Raw genomic sequence first — 26,145 nt, 5'->3', positions numbered from 1 at the left:
TTTTATAAGAAAAAATGAGAGAACGGGTGGGTGGGCGGGGTTAAGGTTGACTTTTCCTTGCAAAGTCTCTGATAAACAAACAATAGCCCCGACCATCGCCGCCTCCTCTCCATTCTAGTGACTACTCTTAATAGGGTTCAGTTTTATCTTAGCAAGTACTAGTCCCGCCCACCCACCCTTTATTTTATTTTTCAGGGGGTATGTCGTTTGCCAAAATCTGTCTATCTTAGCAGGTGCTAAGATAATACTTGTGGTTTATCATTGCATTCATATTTTTGAAATTTGCTTATACAAGTAGCTCAAAAAATTATTTAATTATTTGTCAATTAATTTTATTGATTAAATCAGGAACTCCATTTTCCCAGAAAATTTTGATAATACAATACTGTAATTTTTAGAATTACACTGGACCAATCCAAGTTGATATACGTGTCCTTGCAAAAATGTTGATGACGTAATCACAAAATTGTGTATAGTAAAAACTCAACTCGAAAATGCTGGATAATTTCCATTGTACTTTAGGTGCGAGGGAAGTTCTGTCGAAACAACTTTCGACCAATATTTTCCTTAATATACCTACGTCTAGTCATTTTGAAAACGGTAAATTTTTTTAGAGAAATGTGGTTTTTGTAATTATGCTCCGTCCTTCGAAGTGACAATGAATGAAAATTTCATCACAATTGAGACAGGGGCGGGTGGGCGGGGTTTAATCATTGATTCTTTTTTTTAACGTATAGAGTTTATTTTCAACAACATAATACTTAAAACATAATTCTAACCTCGAATTCACCATTTGATATATGAAGTATATATTTTATTACCGAAATGGATAAGCCCCACCCACCCACCCCATCTCAAATGTGATGAATTTTTTATTCGTCGTGAGACCGAGGGGTGGAGCTTAAATGCGAAGTCCATATTTCTGTACAAGAAATTACAGGGTAAAATATGTTTGAAGCATTATCGTACTATTTTGAGAAAAAATAGGGGACGAAGAAGAGAAAAAACTTTACAAAAATAAAACTACAAAATTTTGCTAATATAGCAGCGCCAATAAACAGAATAAGCAAGAAAAATGTGCAATTTAGTTGGACCGTGGAATGTCAAAACTTTTTTGAAACATTGAAAAATGCTTTAGTAAAATCGCCAAATTTTGCAGAAAATAACACTTTTATTTTAAAAACTGAGGCTTCTTCCATTGCATTTAAGTGGGGTTTAATATCATTTCAGTACTATATCATTTATATTTATTTTTCATCAAGAAATCGCTTAGAATGCGAGCGCAGCGAGCATGTGTAGGTGTTGTTAAAAATAATTCACTGTTGTCCCTGAGAAGCTAAATTATAACAAAAAATTTATTTATCGCGTACAAAAAACTGTATCTCGGAAACAATTGTGATAACTAATGATGAGAAAACCTGAATGTGCTCACTGCGCGCGTATTCTAAATCTACAAAATTATTATTGTAAATGATTCCAGATAACTTCGCTAAAACACTTTCTTGAATATTTCTGAAACTAAACTCTAAAGAAAGAGCTTTTAGAAGGCGAGCGCAGCGAGCACATTCAGGTTTCATAAAAAAAATTGGTCCAAATTTAAATGCAAAATTTTAGAGCATTCGGTTTTGCAGTTTCAAAATTAAATTTCAAAATTTTATCATATACTTTTGATTTTTTTTTTCAAAAATCTGGATGTTTCGGGGGAAAAATCAACACGGATTCATAAACAACATATAAAAGTATGTCCTGTCTGTCGTCTGTTTTCCGTCTGTCGTCCGTCTGTCTATCATCCGTCTTGTACCTTAGGAATATAGTGTAGATGGTTAAACACAACTAAAATTTGTCTAATTGTCCCCACCAACAATGTAATTACGTCAAAAAAAAACAAACGTTATACTTTGTAATTTTTTAATCCCGCAATTTATAAATTCTGAACAATGCACTGCAGAAATTTTAAGCGTCGTACTTTATAATGAGTCACTAACGGCTGACCTGACCTGATTTAACATGACCTGACCGGAACTGACCTGACCATAAGATTAACAAAAGTTGTTCAAAATTGAGGAATGCAGATAGAAGTTATAAATTTTGACATAAATAAATTTATAAGTATAAGGAATTCACGTTCGGTAGATGTAACTAGATTTGGTAACTTTTTTTTTTAAGCTGTGTAACTGCGGACATAATTGTTCTAGTGTATAATGCATAACTGGAATGTCAGAAAGTAGGTATCAAAAATGTGACATGTAAGTAAGTAAATGTCAAATATCGAAAATATGATGGTTTTGTGGTGATCTGCTGAATCTATTTTTGAATCCAGGAGCAAATTGCATCCCTCTAAAAGCCCAAAGAGCAACCCGCATGTAAAATTGCGAATCTTTTCCCTTCACTAGTTATTTTAGGAAGACAAGCTTTGATGGCATCATCATGGATCCACAATTTTACCATGGATCCGTTTTGGTATATCCGTCTCATCCAAGAAAATGAAAAGTAAATCTTCACCACTATCACGCACTACCGCTTTAGAAATTTGATTCTGGTAGCTATTTAATGTGAAAAACTTCGCCTTCGGAAACCTAAATTTATACGTGTATTACGTACAATTATTCTCCAAGACGAGTATTTTCCCTTTTACAAAACAATAACGATTATATAAAACTTAAAAACCAATTGTAGAGCGGACCCAACAAAGCATGTAGGTATATAAATCTGGGCAGTCGTCTTTCTGATTCTGAGTATAATATTAACGGCACCGACGCCGTTGTATCGGTATTATTTTAAAATTCGAAAAACACTTGAGTACACCAGCGAACTTAACGAAAAATATTTCTGCCACCAGTCTAACTGTTTCCGTTTTACCCAAGCATTGTCTATTTCCCTCTGTAATTTTTTGAAAACCACGAAATATTTCTTGTTTCTTTTCCTTTAAAATGGGCTTTCTCGTGACTACTTTTGTGGAAATTGTTTCCACGCTGTATTAAAGGATTTTCTTCAAACGAAGCGTGTTGAAATTAGAAAAACTTCGTTTATTTTCCAGACAATTCAGATTTGACATTTGAATTAGAAAATTAGACAGTTGATGCCAATCTTTAATTTCTAGTGATCTTAAGATTGCAACTTAACCACAGAAAAATTTCTGTCAGTTACTTCTACCGAACGTGAATGTTTATTAACACAAATCACGTTACAGGTCAGTGACACAACCACGAAAAAAATTTCAAAAAAGTTCAAACATTTTTACGTCAAAATGCACTTATCCGTATTTCGTCTTTTCTGTCCGCCTGTACACTGAAAATTTATTGAACAGGTGAGCTTTGCAAACTTATTGCACTCAAGTTTTAAATGTGCATTACAATTATCATCGAGCCTGTCAAATGCCAACAAAATTTGTCTACTTTGACCTGCCAAAAACCTCAAAATGTTACGTAAAATTCACTTGAAACGTAAAGATCAACATGCACTTTTACCTCTAGATTAATTACAGCAACATTTTTCAGATTTGCTTACACAGGATGACTCAAAAGATTAATGTATGAGTCGATTTGTTAAAACTGTTTATAATAAAACCAAAAAGTTGACGTCATGTCAAAGAGTGATGTGCTGTGCTTTAGGGATGCGGTAAGCTCGATACTAGTAACGGGTTGAGACAAATTTTCAGATAATAAAAAATAGCACCATATAATACTAAGATTCCTCCTGTGTAAAATTGTAGGCAGAGATATTTAGACTCTTCCAACAATAGATCCAGCTTACGCATTGTGTGGCAAAGTTCGACTTTATTTAGCTTTTCTCCCATTAAGGCTGAAAGAAAACTGATCGATCTGTGCTTTCGAAATAACAAACACCAGACAGATGCTTTTATCATTCGGAGGACATCGCACCGGCTCACACCTTGAAAAATTCATTGTTATTTAGGAAAACAAAGCTTTTTTTAAATAAAACAACTTTAACGTCCAGTAAATCAAGATAAATTGACTTTTATTGGCCTATTAATAGCGAAAATGTGAGGTACTTGGAGTAAAGAAAACCAATAAACAGTTTCCTCAGCAGCTTATAAATTTATCAAGTGGTTTATTAATTCAGTGCACTTCCTCACGCCAATTATCGTAATTGTGCTGAATTATTAATATCGTAGGTGCAGCCCACAATAGACGAAAAGAAAGATGTGTGCAAGGACACATTCAACTGTTAATCATATATTACATTTCCAAAAATACTGTGAAATTCACGACGATTCTATTTATGTGTCCCTCCCATTTAATACGACTCGCATATATCGCACATGGTCGTGCTGCTGGGTCCGTTAATTTCGACTCAATTAATTATAAATAGGAAGATATGCAAGCCTCGGCAATAACCCTGCCCGATAGTCCAGTTAATTTTATCCATGGAGTCGTTTATTCGGGGAAAAATGGGTCTAATTATGTTTGGCAACGCACCAGTCTCACCTGTTCTTCACGAAATGTGCTTCTGAAAAGTCGCCTTTCTTTTTTCTGTTGTGTTTATACTTGAAATACGTTGAGCGTTGTAGTTTTAAAAATGGAAAAATAAACAAACGCCTTAACGTAAATATTTATTAACACAAACAATGTTTCTCCTTCGAATCAGATTAAAATTTTATGAAAAGCATAAACGCGCGAAAAAATGTGGAAAAATTGGAAAATATTTTTATTAGCCGTAACTTATTTTTTATAGAATTTCGTTGCAACGTTATTAAGCTGTCTTGGATTTACTCTGCAAACAAGTGGGAGTTTGTGTGTACACAATGTGTTGGACTCATTCTTTTGTTCTTTCAAGCTCAGAAAACAACTGGACATTAAAGAGCTTTAGACATATTAAAAAGATTTAATTCTCTTTCAAAAATAATGTTTAATTTGTTTCAAAATAAAACACAAGGGACCTCAAAAATTATTTTAACCTCTTTCGAAATAAAGGTCCCCGATTTCCGTCTGTCTGTCTGTTGGCCATTTTCTTAAATCTCCGAAACCATAATAGAGAAGTCGGCGAGATTATTTTGAACTTCTATTTTTACTCTTTAAAAAACAAAATACACTTCCAGAATCTTCTTTAATTCTTCTTACAATTTTAAAAATTGGTCGAAAGTTGTCTCGACAGAACTTCCCTCGATCCTAAAGTACAGTATATCCAGCATTTTCGAGTTGAGTTTTTTCTTTACACAATTTTGTACTTCTCAGTATAGTAACCTAAAATTTACAAAAGTCCTCCTCTCAAAGTGTTAAAACATGAGGATGATTTTTTCTGGTGTTCAGTGAAATTCCATCAAACGAATGACTACTCCCTCATGTTTTCTCGACTTGTTATAACCCTTAGAGTACGAAAAAATAGGTCTCCCGTTTCCGTCTGTCTGTCTGTCAGTCTATTCGTCGTCTGTGCCTATCTAATCATTAATGTGATGACGTTACTTCAAAATTGTACAGAGTAAATGTGCTTAAAATTTTATAAAGTACCAATTCTTACGTGTAGTTTATGAATCCGTGATGATTTTTTGCCCGAAACGTCCAAATTTCTGAAAAAAAAAATTGGTGGAAGGTTATTTCAACAGAACTTCCCTCGCCTCTGAAATGCAGCCAAATAAATCCCACTTATCTGAAAAATTATCATATTTTTTTTGCGATTTTTGTTTTCTGATAATGACGTAAAAACCAGTGGCGTAAATAACGTTCCCGCAGCTTATTTGACTTTTTAATTTTTTGTTCCTTAATTTTTTCGAGTTTTGAAGTTTAAATTTAATTTTTCAATTTTTCAACTTTTCAATTCAATTTCTATATTTTGCAATTTTTCGATTTGAGTTTCTCGAGTTTTGAATTTTTAATTTTTCCATTTACAACGTTTCGTTTCAGTTTTTTATTTTCTTTTTTTTTTCAAGTTTTAGATTTTTCACTTTTCCATTTCTTCAGTTTTTCGAGAAAAACGAGAAACAAATATTATTGTTGTGATGATTTTTTCATTCTTAATCAGACGAGGGGCGGAGTTTAATTGTAACATAATATTTCTCTAGAAAATTCTACCCTTTTAAAAATATATTTCATATGCTAATTTCTTGTAGAGAAACGAAGATTTTGGAACTAAACTCCGCCCTTCAGTTCATGATGAATAAAGCATTCATCACAATCGAGAAGGGGTGGGTGGGCGGGGCTTATATTTGGTCCATTTTTTCTTAATATAAGAAGTTTTCTTTTCCCAATAAGAAACTGACAATATATTTAACTATCCCGTTGTTTAAAGAAAATTATATATACATATTAAAAAAAAAAAACAAAAATTAAGCCCCACCCACCCGCCCCGATCTCACTTGTGATGACTTTTTCATTCCTAATCAGACCGAAGAGCGGAGCTTAACTGTAATATCAATATTTCTCTAAAAAATTCTACCTTTTTGAAAAAATACTATTTCATATACTAATTTCTTGTAGAGGAACGAGGATTCTGCAGCCAAACTCCCCCCTTCAGCTCACGATGAATAAAGCATTCATCACAATTGAGAAGGGGTGGGTGGGCGGGGCTTATATTTTGTTCATTTTTTCTTAATATAAGAAGTCTACTTTTCCCAACAAGAAACTGACAATATATTTAACTATCCTGTTGTTGAAAGAAAATTCTATATATTAAAAAAAAAAAAAAAAATTAAGCCATAACCACCCGCCCCGATCTCAATTGTGATGAGTTTTTCATTCCTAATCAGACCGAATAGCGGAGTTTAATTGTAATATCAATATTTCTCTAAAAAATTCTACCTTTTTAAAAATATACATATTTTATATGGTAATTTTTTGTAGGGAAATGAGAATTTTGTAACTAAACTCCGCCCTTCTGCTCACGATGAATAGAGCATTCATCACAATTGAGAAAGGGTGGGTGGGCGGGGCTGATATTTTGTCCACTTTTTCTTAATATAAGAAGTCTATTTTTCCCAACAAGAAACTGAAAACATGTTTAACTATCCTGCTGTTGAAAGAAAATTTTATATATATGTATAAAAAACAAAGATTAAGCCCCATCTCAATTGTGATGAATTTTTCATTTGTTGTTAAATGTCAAATTACTCTATTGATTTGAATGAGTTTGTCTTCTCCAAACAGAGGACTAAAATTATTAATTAAACCACAATTGAACAAAACGTAATGAACATTATAATTCTTATTTAAACTCAATATTAGTTCTCAATAGCTCAAATTTACACGACTAATTACACAGCGATTATGCACAAAATAATTCCGGCGCAACTTGTTTTCGCTCAACTCGATTCGTTAACTGAACTCAACTTTTGTTGTCTGGACTACACTAACTGCTAACTGGTTCCCATTTAAACAGCACGCGGTTTTCTCGAAACGCCCACGTCACTGCTTCTAGACTTCTCTGGAGCACCCATTCGCGACTTCCGCTTCCAGGCTTTTCTCCGGCCGCCGTCACCGACAATGAGTCATCGGCGACGTACATAACTAGAACTCACAGGCGTCGTACCGGGGCGGCGTATGGGTTTATTTCTTAACAATATAAAAGTTTTCACTTAACTTTGATGTATTTTTTTCGTAGTTTGTTTTAGAATGTTTGAAAATTTTCTGATAATTTTTTATTCAAGGACTTGATTCCGTTACTTCAGTCGGCATTTCAGTTCCTGATTTTTTTGAGGATACTTCTTTATTTTATATTTGTTCTGGACGGTTCACAGCTTGCAGAATACGAAAATGTCGGTTTGTCGTGTTCATCTGTCTACAAAATCAAGATTATCAAAGGCAGATGGCAAAAAAGCCATTTTTTATTTGTTTATTTACTTTTTACCCACCCTCTCCACATGAATGATCATAAAATCCCATTAAAAAATTACTCTATTTTTTTCAAAAATAGAACCCTAGGACCCCCAAGACCCTTATAAATGCCTCCAAGAGCAAAAACACCAAGGGACCTCAAGATTTTTAAATTTGAAAAATTGGTCTGAAGTTATGTAAACAGAACTTCTCTCGCCTCTGAAGTACAGGCGAATAAATACAGATTTTTCGAAAAATTATAAAAAAAAATTGCGACCTCTGTTTGTATAATAATCCCTATAAGTTAAATAAATATATGTGAGGACATTAAGTGCAAGTAAAAAATCATGCTATGCGTGTATTTCTAGTGAGTTTTCCCATAAAATAAAATTAGCAACGACATTTATATCAATTTGGGTAGGTGCAGTGTAATACTAATAATAACACTACTGTATACCCAAATTTTCGGGAAAATGAAGTGAACCGTTCTTGATTTGATCAATAAAATAAATTGCCTTATTATAATTATTTTTTGGTCACCCTGTAATATAAATGCATTCGTAAGCCACAAGTATAAATTCATAATATATAGTTTCCATGATTCATTCGACAAAATTTTGAGATAACGTCATCAATTTTTTGTTATACGATATTCCTAAAATACATATAAAGTTTGACAACAATCGGTTCAGTAGTTTCAAAAATCATCTGTTTAATAAAAATCGACACAGGCAAACATACGACAGACAGACGGAAACGGAAGACTTATTTTTTTGTTCTCTAGGCGTGAAACGTCGAGGAAACATGAAAGTAGTCAATCGCCCGATGTTTATCTTTCTTTCTTCTCTATTTCAGTCGTTATTTTTTCATATTGGTGAATAGTACATATCATAAATAAAGACTGGAACTTGAAAGGACAATACCTTATTTACTACTAGAGTTATATTTAGATATACGATAAAAACTTAATTTAATAATATAGGGTTTTTATTAATGTCATATTTAGTAGACCATGGATTTTTAAAATCAGTTGGTATTTTTTGCGTATAAAAAAACTAAAATTCTAATACGTCAAATGTCAAATTTCAAATTGAACTTGAACTGTAAGTAGTACCAACTTACAAACAAAATGCATGGCCTGTTAGATTTCAAATATTAATTTTCATTAATGTTATATTTAGAACAGAACGTCAACATGTTTTTAATTAGAGAACTAAAAATGTTTGAAATAGCACGACATTTTAATATTACTTCCATGAAAAATGGTACAGAAAATGCTAACATATAATACAAACATTTTTGTTTCTCGTGTGATAGTTATATGAAGATTTTATTTCCAATTTGAAGTTTGAAGATTTTTTTCCATAGTGGAAAACTTCATTTTTGAAAAATTCATCTAAAAATTCTCGAAAAATTACTAATTCCAAAAATATAGTATGTTTAGGGCCACGGAGCAATATTTTCGAAATATTCGGAGTGAAATTAGCATTTTTAAAATTTTAAAAAAATTGCAATATTTCAATGCGTGATTCTGGAAAAACGGTTGGAGTTATCGAAAAAATGAGGCCGGAAGTGACTTCTGCAGCCGAAATCTACGAAAAACTGTTTGAAAATAGTCAAAAATGGGTCGAAATTTGCGTAAGGGAAATTTGCACATAGTGGAAAATTTCATTAGTTGTGACAAAATTGTCTAAAAATTCTCAAAAGATTCAAGATTATCGATCTCAACATGGTGATTAATAAATAATAAAATTAAGAATTTTATGGTATATTATTCCCTACCTCTACAAATTTTGAAAATTTTCATCGTCAAAATTTTGATCGTTTTCAAAAATATGTAAACCTGTCAAAAATGAAATAAGTCATGACAGCACCTTGGCCCAGAATCAAACTTTTCTCGCAAATTATTTTCAAATTAGTTGATGAAAAACCCAGCTATGAAAGAAAATAATGAGTTATCGATTCCTGTTCCTTCATTATGCCGGAAAATATTCTTTTAATTAAAAAATCTGTTTTATAAAGACATTTGAATATTTTCTTTGACGAGTTGTTGGTCTAAGCATTCTTCAAGAAAGACTAAAATTAGGATTGAGCTCGTCGCTAGAATAGGAACATATGTCCATCAGTTTAATGAACCAAGAAAAAATTTCAACACAGGAACTTGCATCCATTGTATAACAAAAATTTAATTATAAATAAGAAATACTTATAGAGAATATTTTCTCTAACATAAAAAAAAATTACTAATAGATATATAACACCGACCAAACAAAGGTTCTCACGATCCAATTAAACCATTCCATCGTCCTTGTGCATGTTAATTCCATCGAACATAAAAAGCTCAAACATTAATTTATAATGAATCCGTACATAAAAAAAACATAACTGTGCCGGGGATTTTTCCTGCACCAAATTAACTGCATTTTTAATCAAACAAAAAGCTGCAAGCACTAATTTTATGATGCAAGCTCGCATCCCTTGCAAATTCGCTCCCGGTAAACATCTCCTCCATTATCCTGTTCAAGGGCACACTTCTATTTATTTCACTCCTAGTGGCCTGGATCCAGGGAAAATAGGTCACAGGATTATCGGGCTCCTATGGGCTTACTTTTGACGTCACGGGAATGACGTCAACGTCTCCCTCGGTCTGAAATTCGCTAAAAACAAACAAATGTTTTGCCGGATGGGTTAGTCAACAAGGAGATTCTTTGATTCCTGCTGCGTGATTAAAGACACGGATTTTAATTAAAATCCACGATTTTGTATAAAGATCAAATAAAAATTAAAAGTTTATTTACTCTGATGCTTATGTATAATATTTAATTATGTTGTTGGAATATAGTCTTCCAAATCTTTGTTAATCGCGAATCCCTCCTAGAGTGGAAATAGTGTGAGACGAATATCTGTATTTGTTAAACATCAAAGGCTATATTTTTTGTCCACAACTAAAAGTCTAAATATTACCGTGTAGATTATTTATAGCACTTTCTATAAAAAAAGCTGGTTTATAAATGTCTATCAAAATAAAAACATCTGTGTATATAATAATATTTTTAAAACTAACTCAGGCGTGAGACTTATTATTATAGTACGTAAAGACACACTTGTACCTTTATTAACGAAGAAAAGAACTAGAACAATCTAGAGCGAGTTTCACGATCGAACCCAGCCCGGCAGCAGTGCTCGCATTAAGCCCCTCTGTACAGTCGATTTATCCCACATAAGTATAAAACAAACAATTCTTTTGTGTGAAGTTCGCCGCACAATCATCCCTATTACGTAGTAACGTAGTTAGAAAATAGTGGGGTTAAATTTCAATTGACAAAGGCAGCAATACCAAACAATACACTTCAATATCCATCTGTTTGCTTAAGTGGATTGATTTTGAAGCTGTTGGGTTCTATGACGCAAATGTTGTTAGTTATAAAGATAAATATTATCTCGGTAAACAAATGGGGTTAATTAATAAATTGGTATTAAGCCGATTTGCCGCCGGACGGAACGGCCATGCATATTAGATGCACCGAGTTTCGAACCGTGCTGGCATTCAATATTGAGTATATAGCGCTGGAAACTCTTCGATTTTTTATTTCGCGTGCATGCATGGTAGATTTATTGGCCACCTCACCGAAAATCGTTCCAAATTAAATATTACCATGTTTTAGCCATTAATGATGGAGGTGTTGACAAACTGCGTTTTGGGCGTCGTTTGTGCCTAATTTCGTTTCTCGTTTGATCTATTTTTGTTTCTGGAGCGATAGCTAATGAAAGTATTGTATTCGGGTTAGTTTGACATTATCCGGTTTCATGTTGTGTTGGCATTTCACGACCTGTCAAATGGGAAAATGCAGGTTTCACGTTTCCGACGGTTGTGATACAATATTTTTCTAAAGTAATTTTCAAGCTAGATATACTGAAAACAAAAAGGTTGACACAGGCTAGTGGTCTTCTGTTTCAGTGATTTATTTTCACTTTTGTTACTAGTTATTTTATTTCCTCAGATTACCTTTATAATTTTTTTTCGTGAAGATTCGCACGAATGACTACACACACCCTCATGTTTTCTCGACTTGTTATAACCCTTAGAGTACGAAAAAATAGGTCTTCCGTTTCCGTCTGTCCGTCTGTCTGACTGTCTGTCCGTCTGATCGCCGTCTGTGCCTATGCAATCATCCTTCTAACAATGTGATGACATCACTGCAAAATTGTACACAGTAAATGTGCTTTAAATTTTATAAAATAGCATACTCTTACGTGTAGTTTATGAATCGGTATTGATTTTCCACCCGAAACATCCAAATTAAAAAAAAAAAAATCAAAAACATATGACAAAATTTCGCAATTTAATTTTGAAACTGAAACCGAATGCACGGTAAATCGTTAATCAAAATTTATCCGTTTACCGCCTCCCAAAAAATGACATTTTTCTGAAAATTTTATAAATTTGGACCAATTTTTTTAATAAAACCTGAATGTGCTCGCTGCGCTCGTCTTCTAAAAGCTCTTTCTTTAAAGTTTGGTTTCAGAAATATTCAAGAAAGTGTTTTAGCGAAATTGTTTGGGATCATTTATAATAATAATTTTGTAGATTTTCGGAAACTCACATTTAGAATACGAGCGCAGTGAGCACCATTCAGGTCTTCGCATCATTAATAATCACAATTGTTTTCGAGATACACTTTTTTGTACGCGATAATTAAATTTTTTGTTCTAATTTAGCTTCTCGGGGACAACGGTGAATTATTTTTAATAACACCTACACGTGCTCGCTGCGCTCGCATTCTAAGCGATTTCTTTTTACATTTTAGTCTCATGAAAAACAAATATAAATGATATATTTCTCAAATGATACTAAACCCGACTTACAGAAATGAATACGGCTCCTAATGCATTGGAAGAAGCGTCAGTTTTTAAAATAAAACTGTTATTTTCTGCAAAACTGGGATACTGTAAAATTAGTGGTTTTACTAAAGCATTTTTCAATGTTTCAAAAGAGTTTTAACGTTCCACGTTCCAACTAAATTACACATTTTTCTTGCTTAATCTGTTTATCGGCGCTACTATTTTAGAAAAATTGTCGAAAGTTTTATTTTTGTAAAATTTTTTCTCGTTTTCGTTCCCTATTTTTTCTCAAAACAATACGAATAATGTTTCAAACATATTTCACTCCGTAATTTCTTGTACAGAAATATGGACTTTGCGGTTAAGCTCCACCCCTCGGTCTCACGACCAATAAAAAAATTCATCAGAATTGGGATGGGGCGGGTGGGCGGGGCTTATCTATTTCAATAATAAAAAACTTCAAATATCAGATGGTGAATTCGAGGTTAAAATTATGTTGTAAGTATTATGTTGATGACAGTAAACTCTATACTTTAAGAAAAAGAAGTCAATGATTTAACCCCGCCCACCCGCCCCTATCTCAATTGTGATGAATTTTTCATTCATTGTCACTTCAAAGGGCGGAGCTTAATTACAAATTCCACTTTTCTTTAGAAAAATTTTCCATTTTCAAGATGTTTCAAGCTTCTTGCTGCGAACAGATACGTATATTGAGGAAAACATTGGTCGACAGTTGTTTCGACAGAACTTCTCTCGCAATAGAGGGTGGATGGGCGGGGCAAGTACTTTCTAAGATGAAACTGAACCATATTAAGAATAGTCACTAGAATGGAGAGGAGGCCCGGATGATCGGGGCTATTGCCTGCTTAAAAAAAACTCTACAGGAAAAAATCAAACTTAGCCCCGCCCACCCACCCGTTCACTGATTTTTTTTCTAAAATTAGAAATAAATCTTACAGTAAATAGTATAGCAAATAAAATCCGTGTGTTTTCTCCTTTTTAACAGCCCCACTGTTATTCTACAGAAGAACATATTACTAACCACGCCCACCCATCCCACTTACATTTCAGTGATTTATTTTATTTAGTCTACTAGAAAGTGGATCCCATAACGAACAAAGGTAAAACTAGTCCTTAGAAAAAGAAGAACGTTGTTAGTACTTGCTAAGATAAGACTGATTTTGGCAAATAATGTATCCTGTAAGAAAAGAGAGGGCGGGTGGGTGGGCGGGGCTGGTACTTGCTAAGATAAGACTGAGTTTGGTAAATGACATGCCCTTCAAGAAAATGGAGGGCGGGTGGGCGGGACTAGCCTCTGCTATAATAAGACAGATTTTGGCAGATGAGATACTCTCTAAGAAAATAACGGGTGGGTGGGCGGGGCTAGTATTCCTAAGATAAAACTGAACCATATTAAGAATAGTCACTAGAATGGAGAGGAGGCCCGGATGATCGGGGCTATTGCCTGCTTATAAAAAACTCTGCAGGAAAAAGTCAAACTTAGCCCCGCCCACCCACCCGTTCTCTCTTTTTTTTTTTCTAAAATTAGAAATAAATCTTAAAGTACATAGTATAGCAAAAAAAATTTCTTTTCTCCTTTTTTAACAGCTTCACTGTTATTCTACAGAAGAATATATAACTAACCCCGCCCACCCACCCCACCTCCATTTCAGTGATTCATTTTATCTGGTCTGCTAGAAAGTGGATCCCATAACGAACAGAGATAAAACTAGTCCTTAGAAAAAGAAGAACATGGGTGGGTGGGCGGGGTTAGTACTTGCTAAGATAAGACTGATTTTGGCAAATAATGTATCCTGTAAGAAAACAGAGGGCGGGCGGGTGGCTAGGGCTGGTACTTGCTAAGATACGACTAAGTTTGATAAATGACATACCCTCCAAGAAAATGGAGGGCGGGTGGGCGGTACTAGCCTCTGCTAAGATAAGACAGATTTTGGCAGATGAGATACTCTCTAAGAAAATAACAGGTGGGTGGGCGGGGCTAGTATTTCCTAAGATAAAACTGAACCATATTAGGAGTAGTCACTAGAATGGAGAGGAGGGGCGAATGGTCGGGGCTATTGCTTGCTTATAAAAAGCTCGATAGGAAAAAGTCAAACTTAACCCCGCCCACCCATCCGTTGTCTCTTTTTTCTTCTAAAATCAACAATAAATCTTAAAGTAAATAGTAAAACAAAAAAAACACGGTTGGCCTTTTTTCTCCTTTTTTAACAGCCCCACTGTCACTCTGCAGAAAAACATATATTTAACCCCGCCCACCCATCTCGCCTCTACTTCAGTGATTCATTTTATCTGGTCTGGTAGAAAGTGGGTCCCATACTGAACAGAGGTAAAATTAGTCCTTAGAATATAAAGAACGTGGGTGGGTGGGCGGGGTTAGTGCTTGCTAAGGTCATCAATATTTTTTTTGGCAAGGACACGTATATCAACTTGAATTGGTGCACTGTAATACTAAAAATAACAGTATTGTATTTTCAAAATTTCCTGGGAAAATAGAGTGAACCGTTCCTGATTTAATCAATAAAATAAACTGACTTATTCATTAATTTTTTTGAGTCATCCTGTATAAACAAATCCAAAAATGTGAATGGAGTGATAATGTATAAGTGAAACTCATCAAATTTTTGACATTTTAGATAGGATTTATTTAGCAAAATTTGGAATTGACGTCATCAAATTTTGGAGGGGATAAGCAAATATATTTTGATTAAAAATTTATCATAACTTTAAAACATTTGCAAGATTTCAAACCATTCGGTTTCATAGATTAAAAATTAAATTGTAAAATGTTGTTTTATAATTTTGATTTTTTTCCATTACATTATTGGTGGGGATGATTAGAGAAATTTTGGTTAGCGTTTTACCGTTTACATGGTATTCTTAATATAAATAAAAAATTTGACAACAACAATCGGTTCAGTACTTTCGGAGATTATCTGTTTAATAAAAATCGGGACGGCAGACGGACAGACAGACAGACTGACTGAAACAGGAGACCTATTTCTTCGTACTCTAGAGGTCATGAAAGCTTGAGAAAACGTAAAGTAGAGAGTGGGCCTACGGTCTCGATAAAAAATAAAAAATTGCTATTTCTCTTCCAGCCAGTCCCTTTAAATAATGATTTAACTCCAACTCTCCGCATCTTGTGGGTTTTCAGATACACATGTTAGTGAACAGCTGTCAAGAATATCCAGAGAGTTGTTCTGCTTTAACAAAGTAAACATGCTTTTAGAACAAACTACTTTCTCTTTCAGTTCAACCTAAAGACTCACTTTCGCATTGTGTACGATTTTTCCACATACGTAATTTCTTAACTCCCTTCAGGAGAAAAGGATTGTGTTTGAATTTTTTACCCCGACAATAATCACTAAAATAGTAACTCTTCTAAAAACCCTTGAATACAATTTTCACCCCTCACCCATTCCTGTCAAAGAAAATAATTATAATTACTCAGGTCTGGCAGTTATCAAGTCCGATCGAGCCTCCCATCCGAAAAGCAGCAGACTCTTCTCAACCACATAACACCCCACTCCGGAGTGATCCTGGAGCCCAGTACCGCAGGACAGCCCCCTCTGCAAGCCCCCTCGGCCCCTCCGCCCACAGCGCCGTCGACACTCAGTGTCTCCGAAAGAAAACCGAACATCTCGAAAGTTCTAAAGGGAGTCGCAGCTTCCAGCATTTCCGGTGAGCTTAAATGTTAACACCCACATCTCACCCCGGACTCCTCTCCACCCACTGATAAAATGCTAAAGGTCATCACTTATTTATGCGAAAACTAATCCTCTTCGAAAGTAGACACCGATAACAGATTGATCGTTAACTTGTAGCCGACTCCATGTCTTTGAGTTCACCGCCCGGCACGCAAAGTCCCAAAGAATTCGATAAGCTATCCGATGGACACGTCCCCAAAGAAGTGTCGAGTCTGTCTGAACACCTCCAGAATTTGATAATGGGGCGGGTGTCGCAGGCCAAGACCGCTTCCAGGACCAGGAAGATCGTCATCTATGTGTGTGCCGCAGACTCGCAAGGTACACCAACAATCAAAAAACCCGAATCTGTGTATATTACAACAGAAATTGTAGATTGTTACGTAGAAAAAGGTGCTCTTCATAACAGCGTCTACCCGGAACTGCGAGCGCACTGCAGGTCCAAAGGCTACGAACTGCACATTGTCGACCTCCACTGGAAAACCCTTCTGGAGAAGCAACAAGACCACGAATTTCCAGAACTTTGCATCGGGGAGCTCACTAGTAAGGAAAACTAATTTCGTGAACCAACTGACTCCCAATTTGGCTTCTCTATTGCAGGACAAATGGAAGTCGCGTACATAATCCCTGTACTGTTCCTGAATAACTCCCTCGGGACTCCGCTCCTGCCCATCACCATTGAGAGCGCCGACTTCAAAATGGCCATGGAGAGTGTCGAAAATCAGTCCGCTCAAACTCTGCTTTCCAAATGGTAAGTAAAAAACGTTGATCGATCAAGTTTGACTCTTGTTATAGGTACCAGTTAGACAGCGACGCTCAACCCCCTTGCTACCGACTTCAACCCATCTCCTACCACATCCCGGGATTCAAAGAAACCTCGCCCGAGGAACGCGAAAGAGCCTTCGAGGAGTGGAGGACCGAAATCGATAAGATGCTCGCCGTGCTCATAACCGTCTTCTCGCAGGAGCTGAGGGACACTTATTTAACAACCGTGGTAGAGCAAGAAGTGCACAATACGGTCTTCATGAGTCAAGAACTGGCAAAACGTTGTATTTGGATCAACCGTGTTTACACTCCCACGGCGAAAACTCCAGATAATTTGAGTCCCGGAGATACTGAACTCTACAGGAGACTCAACACGTTGCAGAAAGACCTCAGAGTGAGAGAGTTGTTGTGGAAGCGATAAAATTAGTCCGACGATTCTCGTTTCAGAATCAGTTAACTGAAAAACATATAGTGAGGATTCCGGTGAAGTACGTGGAAGGTGGGTTAAACATGGATATACCCGAACATGCGCAATACATAGCTCAAGTCACCGCCCATCTCCAAAAGCACCTCTTGGAGATGGTTGATTCCATCATCGACGAGCACCAGGGTAAAACTATGCTAAAACCGAGCTACGGAATTGAAGCTCCGCTGTTCGAGGAGCTCAACCAACAGACGAGCTTTTGCCAAAAGGCTGCACAATGTAGTATTAATAGGGAGAAAACGATTAACGAAATTAAAACGTAAAATCCCGTCGAGTCCCAACACGGTCTCATCCTGTCGTTGTAGGTACATAAACGGAGATAGCCCAATTCCTTTAGTATTATACGGTCCCGGTGGCTGCGGTAAAACCACTTTATTAGCACGAGTGGCCCAGTGTTGCCAACAGTGGCTACCAGAAGCTTTCCTCATTTTTAGGTTCATCGGAATTAGCGCCCAGTCGAGCACAATCGAGCAGTTGTTAAGTTCAATAACGAATCAGTGTTCTATTTTAACGTACGGACATAAATGTTACTGTATTCATGTAAGTTGAAGCGGTCAATCCAACCCAAGTCTATCCTACTTTTGCAGAACATCGCAACTTATGAGAAAATCCTTCCAACTTTGTTAGCAGCTAGTTGTCTCCAGCGACCCTTGATAATAATATTAGACGGTATAGATCAAGTCCGTGGTTACAGTTCCAAATCGATTGAATGGCTTCCCACAAAGCTACCAGAGAACATCAAATTTGTACTCTCTGTATCAGAGGGTAGCGATTTCTACGTGCAGATCGCCAAGAAAATCAATCAAAACAGTTTCATCAAGATGCCGCTGTTGGGCGAAGCCGAAGCCAAAGGCATCCTCATGTCCAGTGTCATGCAATACAATCATAGCGTTAATTCTAAAATACAAGACTGCGTCCTGAAGTCCGTGCAGGAGTGTACTCTGCCTCTGTACTCCAAAGTTCTGGCGTGGCAGACGTCGTGGTGGGCGGACAAAGAACACGATATTGTTCCTAAAGGACACGTCAACGACCAGCTCAGCTTGATGCTGGAGGAGCTGGAGAAGATTTTGGGGGTGACTCAGGTCCAGCACGCCCTTGCAATAATTACGAGCACCAAACACGGCGTTACGGACTCGGAAATGATCGATTTGTTGGCGTTTGATGACAGTTTTCACAGTACCACCACTTATGGTGCGGTGAGTGTTCCAGTGGTACCGGTATTGATTGTTTCGTTTGTAGTACCTTGGGCCCCGGCTTGCTTGACTTGGTCCCGGTTGAACAAACACCTCGCCCCGTTTCTGCAATGGACCTTGACCGGAGGGGTACTGGGGGTCCAGTGGAGGGACAACATGTTGAGACAAGCGGTTGCCGCGAGGTACAAAGAACACGCCAAATGGGCGAACCAAATGATCTACGATTATTACACAGTAAGTGCTTTCTCTTCCTCGTCGACATTCGGTAACTTTGTTTCAAGGGCAAATGGTGGAACAGTAAGCCTGCAAACGTCTTAGCTAGACTGGTATCCCAAGAGACGATTTTGGGAAAATGGTACGGTACTCTTTGCATGTATGCTTTCCTAACACAATTTTCACCAACCACCACACGATTAATTGTACTCTTTATTTTATTTGCATGTACATACTTCCAAATAAAGCTTTCGGTTCACTTTTGGTTTTGTTTTTTCTTTTAAACATGAAAGATCCGGGGTATTTCATCCGTTCATTAATCTGCCGAGGCTGACTGCTGCCGTTTTGCTTTTTAGTTATAACAGGCGGAAGCTGGACGAGTTGCCCTTCCACTATTACCAGCTGAAGAGAGAAATTGAAAACTCTCCTTACATTTCGGACATCACGTGGATTTACGACAAGGTGTGCGGCTCCAACTGCTACCAGATCCTGGAAGATATTAACATGCAACCCAGCGTGAGGAACGAACTGACGCTGACGCTGAGACATTTTATCGAAACCCACGCGAGCGTCCTCAATTACGATGGTAGACAGTTTTATTCGCACTTGTACAAATATTTAGAAGATAAAATTAGACGTAAAGAAATTAGTTTAGAATCAAACGATTCCACCCTAGTCCAAGTGTACAGCTTAACGAAGAGCCCACCTGTCTTATCACTCATACCCCTAAATAGCGTTCAAGAAGAAAAAGAGAGTGATGAATCCGGACCAGCTTTCAAAGAGAGCAACTTCGACTTGGTTATAAGACTACCGGACACTGACCAGTTCGTCGTCAGCGTTTCCACAAACAAAGAGGAGATTTGTGTTTGGGACGTAAAAGAGTGAGTCAACAACCATAAAACACACCTAGTTAGTCATCCGATACCCATTTTAGGTGCAAACGAGTGCGCATCCTGAACGGGATTCCACATCCGACCAATCTGATACCCATCGACCAATTCAGATGCATCGTACTGTGCAGAAGGGAGCTGCGGATTTACGACCTGAACACCGGTACTTTTGTGACCAAACTGAAGGGCGTCATGAACCAGAAAATGCCTTACTTCGGGCTTCATGACCAAAGCCATTTGGTAGCGCTTAGTAGAAACCGGATGTATGTCAATCTTATGAACCTGGAGACTGGTGAGTGCCACTCTAATCTTTTCGGACCTTCACAACTGAACTGATTCCAGGTGACTGTGTTACCACATTCAAGGCTGGGGAGGACCGCTTTCTCAATTCCCTGCTGGTTTCGGGGGATGGGAGGTAAATCCACAATCCAAACACACCCACTTTTCTGTTTTTTCTAACCTAACTGGTTTCTTTTGCAGAGTCCTTGTGTGTGGCGATGAAACCCAGAAACCGTTTCCTCTCCTCGTTTGGAATTTACAGTCTCGAAAATTACTGTACGATCTTAGAATACCACACCACGATTTTATAACTTCCTTGTCAGCCATCACTTACGAAGGTACTACCAAGAGGTCTTGAGTGCTTGCGGTAATTCGTTTTTGGGTTTCAGGCAGTTACGTATGCTGTGTTTGTCACGAAATAGACGAACCCAATCCGAATTTCATTGTTGTGTATGATTTGCAAAGTGGTACATTATTTAAGAAATGGAAACCTTCTTGTAATACGGTTTCCTTAGAAATTAGCTCACAAGGCGGCTGTGTCATATCCGGTCTCGAGGACGCCAGAATACTCGTTTGGGACCTGATTACAGGTAACCAGAATTGTTTTTTGGGGTCCTTAACTCTCATTAACACCCTTAGGTAATTGTCGATGGTCTTTGTACGGTCACACCGCTCCGGTTTCTTTACTGAAACTGGATCCCACGGGAGCCCTGTGTTTATCCACAGACTCGGAGTGCAGAGACAGGTCCATTCGCCTCTGGGACCTCAATAAAGGTACGATTTAAGGTTCTGTGTTTGTTATTTTGACTAACAACTCACAGAACACACGGAAGTTTGGGTTGATACAACGGGTTGTTTTTTCCTTGCAGGTAATTTAGTGTCTGTGTATACACCAAGAACAAATATTGCTGCGTGCGAATTAACATCTAACGGTTACCACATCGTCTTGGCCCTGGAAGGACAGGAGGAAGTAATAATTCTTCAGCTCACAGGGCCCAACGTGGACATCAACCAAGAGAATGAAGCGTACGGTGTGGAAGAAAACAATGGGAAAATTTTCGAACTGAAGGAAAGTGATGCGTGCTGACCGAAATAGATTAACTCTTTTCAATTATCACAGGAATTGTTTAAATGTAATTACGATTTTTCCGAGTCGTGCTTATTTGTCATTGTTTTTGGGAAAAATCATCCACTTTTCGATGGACTGTGCTGGTAGCAGATCCAGACTTTTCTCTCCTACTACATTTTTTATATTTTTTTGGTTTTTTGGATTGTTCCTGTCTTGTACATGTACCTCTACTTTTAGCAAACTTTGCTTAATTTACTTGATGGAAAGATTACTCGATGTGGAATAACGGTAGAGCTAAAATTTCATGGCAACTTTTATGTTATGTGGCCACAGTGTTGTTAGAAAGTAAGGAATAAATCGCACCACTGCCAAAAATCGACAAAAAAATGACTTCACACGGTTGCCAAAATATGTTGTAATTGTCAATAATTATTAAGTGATATATTTTCAGATTCCGGTTTTTGTAAAATGCTTGGCGCAACGCTAACGCTACACTTTCGGGGAAACGTGACAAAAAAGCCGGCTAAAATGTGTTATAGAGTAATTTAAGCAAAGTCCTATTGTTATAAAGATATATTCCCATCTGGTATGCGGAACAATATAATTAAAATATTATATTTGTATGTTGTGATTCTTGTGTAAAAATAAATGTAACAAATATTAATTTCAAATTATTCACATCCAACAAAGAACTTGAGAACAACGAAAATCGAAAGACAACTGACATTTCAAAAATTTTAAGTGGTGTAACACGGAATTTAAGTTGTGTATGTGTGATTTGGACTTTAAAAACTAACAGACATTAATATTAATCAAGAAACACCCGAACTAGAGAATAACCAACTTGCGGTTATATTTCATTACATATTAATATTATTATTCTGAATTATAATCCTAAGGATTATGAAAGAAAACCGCTGACGGCTCCATAGCCACCTCACTTACCCGTTAAAATGTGACCGTCACCACTTCCTAACCTAAAATGTCATTGTGAGGGCGTCTACAAGTATTGAATTTTTTCACAATGCTATAAAAAAAAACATAAAAAGCCCCACTCGAATTACACACACCATTCTCTGATGCCAGTCGCTCAAAAATTATAAACCAAAAATGTCACGAAAAGCCCGATTACTTCAAGCCAAAGATGAACCGTACGAAACCCGGACCATTATTTCGATGTATATGTTGGGAATCTTCATTCGCTGCTGGTTAATTTATTCAAAGTACCAGTCCATCATTGGCCACCATGTCGAAATATCCACACCACTCAACTCTTGGAAGCGAGTGTCCGAAGGATTGTACGTCCAGTCAAAAGGTATAAATCCATACGAAGGAGATTTAATCCACGAAGCCCCCGTCATATTGCTGCTGTATCGAATACTGACACAAACATTTTACCTACCAGCAGAATTCTTGTTTCTACTAGTGGACTCACTAACAGCAGTTGTGTTATACTTTGTGGCGAAAAAATACATGTTTCATCTATTTGTGTTTCAAGAACGGCAAAAAGGAGAGTATGCACAAGACAGTAAGGAGTTTATACTATCAGGAGCTGACTTCCTCAACTCACCTGTGTTCGTAATGGCTGCGTTTTTATTCAACCCCTACACCATTTTTAACTGTGTTGGACTTTCAACAACAGTGTTTCACAATTTCTTTCTGGCGATATTTTTATTGTTTATGTTACAAGGGAACCCAATTTTAGCCCCAATTGCTCTTGCGTTTTCAGCTGTGATGTCTTTGTATGCAGGAGTACTTATAAGTCCGTTGTTTTTGTACTTGTATGTCATTTATAAAGATAAAGTACGGGCGTACATAGCACTTGGTGTCTTTACGTTAACACTAGTCGCACTCACGTGCTTTTCCTACGTACTAGGCAGTGGAAGTGCGTTTTTGAAAAATGTGTACGGTTTTATTCTTACAGTGCCTGACCTCCAGCCCAATATAGGTCTATTTTGGTACTTTTTCACAGAAATGTTTGACCATTTTCGAGAATTGTTTATCTGCTCTTTTCAAATTAACGCCACGGTTTTGTATTTAATTCCACTTTCGGTGAAATTTCGTAACGATCCGTTTTTGTTAACTACCGCGGTTTTGTTTTTAGTTGCAATTTTTAAGTCTTATCCTTGTTTGGGCGACATAGGGTTCGTGATGAGTCTTTTCCCCTGCTTTATGCATTTATTTATGTACGCGCAGCAGGGATTTTTAGTTGGTGTTATATTTTTAATTACGTCGGCTTTAGGTCCGATTTTGTGGCATTTATGGATCTATTCGAACTCCGCAAACGCCAATTTTTACTTTGGCGTGACTTTAGCCTTTGCTATAGCAGAAATATTCCTAGTTACTGATATATTGTTTGCCTATATGAAGAGAGAATTTTGTTTGAAATACGGGAGTGAAAGGAAAATTGATGGAAAAGAAGCAATATTAATGTTAGAATAGTGGATACTTTTTGTAATAAAGATTGTCTTTTTGAATTTGTTGTTTATTAAACTATTGCCAGTTGTTGTTCTGATGACTGAATAAACGCCCTGAACTGATCTTCAAGACCACACTCTGCTATCAAAGGGTTGAATTTTAGCATTATTTGGCACATCTGTAAAATTTCCAATTAATGTAGGGTCATTTCAAAAATTCTACTTACTTTTTTAATGATTTGTACGTATTTCTTGTCATAATTTAGTAAAATTAATAGGAAGAATGTCATGTTTGGCCAATCACGTGTCAAAACACATTTTCGCAAAATTTTCAAAATATACGACGGCGAGTCCCAAAACGTTTCAAACTCTGAATTTTGACGCCTTAAACACTCTTGCAGTTCCTTCTTTTCGTTTCTGTCCGGGTTTGTATTTAAATAATGAACGAGCAGAAGCAGATTCTGAACTGGGAGCTCCGGCACTTCCGTTTTTTTATTATTTTGTTCCTTCCACTTCTGATAAGCTGCTTTAGCTTTGGGACTAATTTGTCTACATATTAATGACGTTGGGACATACTTTGAGTGTCTAAAGTGCTTGTTTTTTCTGGCAACAATTTCCAAGTTTCTTTTATGTAATTGGTCCACCAAATTTGTGTTATTTTTGTATTCTTCGTCGCCAATGTTCTTTCTCCATTCTTCTTGCTTTGCTTCTGATAATAAATAATTTTTTATAACTTCGGTCGTCATTGTTCTATGACACTATGAGAGACAGAAGGAACACACACACTCTAACCTCAAAAATAAATGTTACATTACTAATGGTAAGTAAAATGTGATTTTGTAACCCACAGGATTATAAATTCACGTAACATTTTATACTCGGTGTATATTTTCTTGTTCGAACGATTGTAAACATCACTAGATTAAATTAGTGCCAACCACAAAACTAAAAATCTCCAACTAACACGTCACAACGCAAAGCATCAACGGTTGGTAACAAAACTAACTTGTTCGAATAGAAACACGAAACATTTATTATAAATTCACCTTACAAATTATTAGAGGGCCTAATTATTGTACAAAAATTTATAAATAAATAGGAAAATAACGAGACTTAAGGGCTTACATAAAGTAAACTTGGGCAATGTTTTAAACAAAAAATAACTTTTATTCAGCTAAAAATAAAAAATTATTCAATCAGTTTTTTCGCCTTGAAGTATCTTCTTAAGTAAAGCACTTGCCAAGTTGCTAACCCCAGTAAACAGCACATGGAAAACACTGAAAAGTATAGTACTCTACTATTAGTAGACTCTGTAATTAAAAAAATTAGAAATAGTTAACAACAGTTAAGTTCAGTCTACCATTTGTATCTCTCATCTCTTCTTCTCTCTTTCTCATCAGGGCAAAATCTTGTACTATTTCATTAGATAAATCCTCTAATCTTTTTAATTCTTTTTCAATTGGTTTGAGTTGAGCGGCTTCTCCCAGCTAAAAATGAATAAAATCAAACTATATTTAGCTAATTTTTGTTCAGTCAACTACATACCACTTCATAATTTTTAGTCTCAACTCCATGTTTTGTTCTCAAAGACACATCTTGACCAATCCCTCTTACATCTACAACACACTCAATAAACACTCAATAAACCCCCAAAAACCCCATTACTTTGCGAAACGCGCGAAATGAAGCAAATCTCGTACGTGTCATAGCTCTCCGTGTTGAACGTGAATTTCCCCTTATTTATGTCGTCTCTCTGGTACAAAATGTGACCCTTGGAGTCCCTAACCTAAAAATAGCATTTTTGCAAACATGTCAGCGTTTGTACTTTTCAGCACAACTTACGACACAGTCCACTTTTTGGCCCATTGCTTCGGAAACCTCAAATTCGCCGATAACCGGCACGTTTCCTTGCAGTTCCTCTTTTAAACATTTTTGTGTGTTGGGTTTTAGTGTCCACATAATACATTCTGCACTGACGAGGAAAAGGGAAAGTACGCACAATTTACACCACAGGTTCATTATAGGGTCCTTTTTTTAACCGTTTTCTTAAACTGCACTGGAATTAAATGAAAAGTATTAAGAAAATTCATGAAACAGGTGGACTTATGCCAAAGCGATGAGGTGGCTCATGTCAACATTCTAAACCAGGGGTGCCACACACCGCGCGAAAAACACTAAATGTCAGCGATATGGCGATTCGAAAAGATGTAATGTAATAAGAATAAGTGTGTTGTAACAAAATCTGTAATTTAATTTATTATAAATGTTAATAAATTCTTAACGAAATATCTATTGCTGCTGCACTTGTGTTAAGAATTTCGATAAGATACCGTCAGCCGGATTCACTTGACGGTGAGGCCACTTGAGACCGCTACCAGAGATTAGTGAGAAACGCCAATTGTCAGTGACAAGCGAAAATAATACTTATCAAAGCGTGAAAAGAGAAAAATAATTAAATTATACGTAAAAAGTAGAGCATTGTCACTGTACTTTTTTTTTCAA

The 26,145-nt window shown here is 36.5% G+C and overlaps 3 protein-coding genes across 4 annotated transcripts in view; 2 read left to right on the top strand and 1 right to left on the bottom strand.

The window, feature by feature from the left end:
* Window positions 1-21,890, top strand: part of LOC135124363 (NACHT and WD repeat domain-containing protein 2) — a 38,999-nt gene extending 17,109 nt beyond the window's left edge. Inside the window, exons 2-18 of one of the 2 annotated variants that reach the window (XM_064049383.1) lie at window positions 16,090-16,310; window positions 16,454-16,654; window positions 16,709-16,876; window positions 16,934-17,084; window positions 17,129-17,492; window positions 17,546-17,841; window positions 17,888-18,122; window positions 18,170-18,773; window positions 18,822-19,009; window positions 19,057-19,130; window positions 19,345-19,869; window positions 19,923-20,170; window positions 20,221-20,293; window positions 20,359-20,495; window positions 20,547-20,747; window positions 20,797-20,931; window positions 21,027-21,890. In XM_064049383.1, coding sequence (XP_063905453.1) covers window positions 16,090-16,310; window positions 16,454-16,654; window positions 16,709-16,876; window positions 16,934-17,084; window positions 17,129-17,492; window positions 17,546-17,841; window positions 17,888-18,122; window positions 18,170-18,773; window positions 18,822-19,009; window positions 19,057-19,130; window positions 19,345-19,869; window positions 19,923-20,170; window positions 20,221-20,293; window positions 20,359-20,495; window positions 20,547-20,747; window positions 20,797-20,931; window positions 21,027-21,244 — 4,039 coding nt within the window. In that variant the 3' untranslated portion in view covers window positions 21,245-21,890. Of the gene's footprint in view, window positions 1-16,080; window positions 16,311-16,453; window positions 16,655-16,708; window positions 16,877-16,933; window positions 17,085-17,128; window positions 17,493-17,545; window positions 17,842-17,887; window positions 18,123-18,169; window positions 18,774-18,821; window positions 19,010-19,056; window positions 19,131-19,344; window positions 19,870-19,922; window positions 20,171-20,220; window positions 20,294-20,358; window positions 20,496-20,546; window positions 20,748-20,796; window positions 20,932-21,026 lie in introns of both variants that reach the window. The other variant, XM_064049382.1, reaches the window with a different exon arrangement.
* A 280-nt stretch (window positions 21,891-22,170) lies between these two features.
* Window positions 22,171-23,703, top strand: LOC135124362 (phosphatidylinositol glycan anchor biosynthesis class U protein). The gene has a single exon (XM_064049381.1). The coding sequence runs from the start codon at window positions 22,337-22,339 to the stop codon at window positions 23,666-23,668; it is 1,332 nt and encodes a 443-aa protein (XP_063905451.1). The 5' UTR covers window positions 22,171-22,336; the 3' UTR covers window positions 23,669-23,703.
* A 1,086-nt stretch (window positions 23,704-24,789) lies between these two features.
* Bai (baiser) lies at window positions 24,790-25,799 on the bottom strand. The gene is made up of 5 exons (XM_064048900.1): window positions 25,486-25,799; window positions 25,309-25,429; window positions 25,189-25,259; window positions 25,004-25,130; window positions 24,790-24,953 (listed from the first exon to the last, which is right to left on the bottom strand). Exons 1-5 carry the CDS (start codon window positions 25,660-25,662, stop codon window positions 24,832-24,834), a joined length of 618 nt encoding a protein of 205 aa, XP_063904970.1. The 5' UTR covers window positions 25,663-25,799; the 3' UTR covers window positions 24,790-24,831.
* Between the last annotated feature and the right edge of the window lie 346 nt (window positions 25,800-26,145).

This window comes from Zophobas morio, unplaced genomic scaffold (assembly GCF_036711695.1).
Source record: "Zophobas morio isolate AGI-343-1 ecotype UQ-CSIRO unplaced genomic scaffold, CSIRO_AGI_Zmor_V1 ptg000007l, whole genome shotgun sequence".
Lineage (NCBI taxonomy): Eukaryota > Metazoa > Arthropoda > Insecta > Coleoptera > Tenebrionidae > Zophobas > Zophobas morio.
The sequence above is the reverse complement of the archived record's forward strand: the minus strand, read 5'-3'. Positions and strand labels throughout refer to the sequence as shown.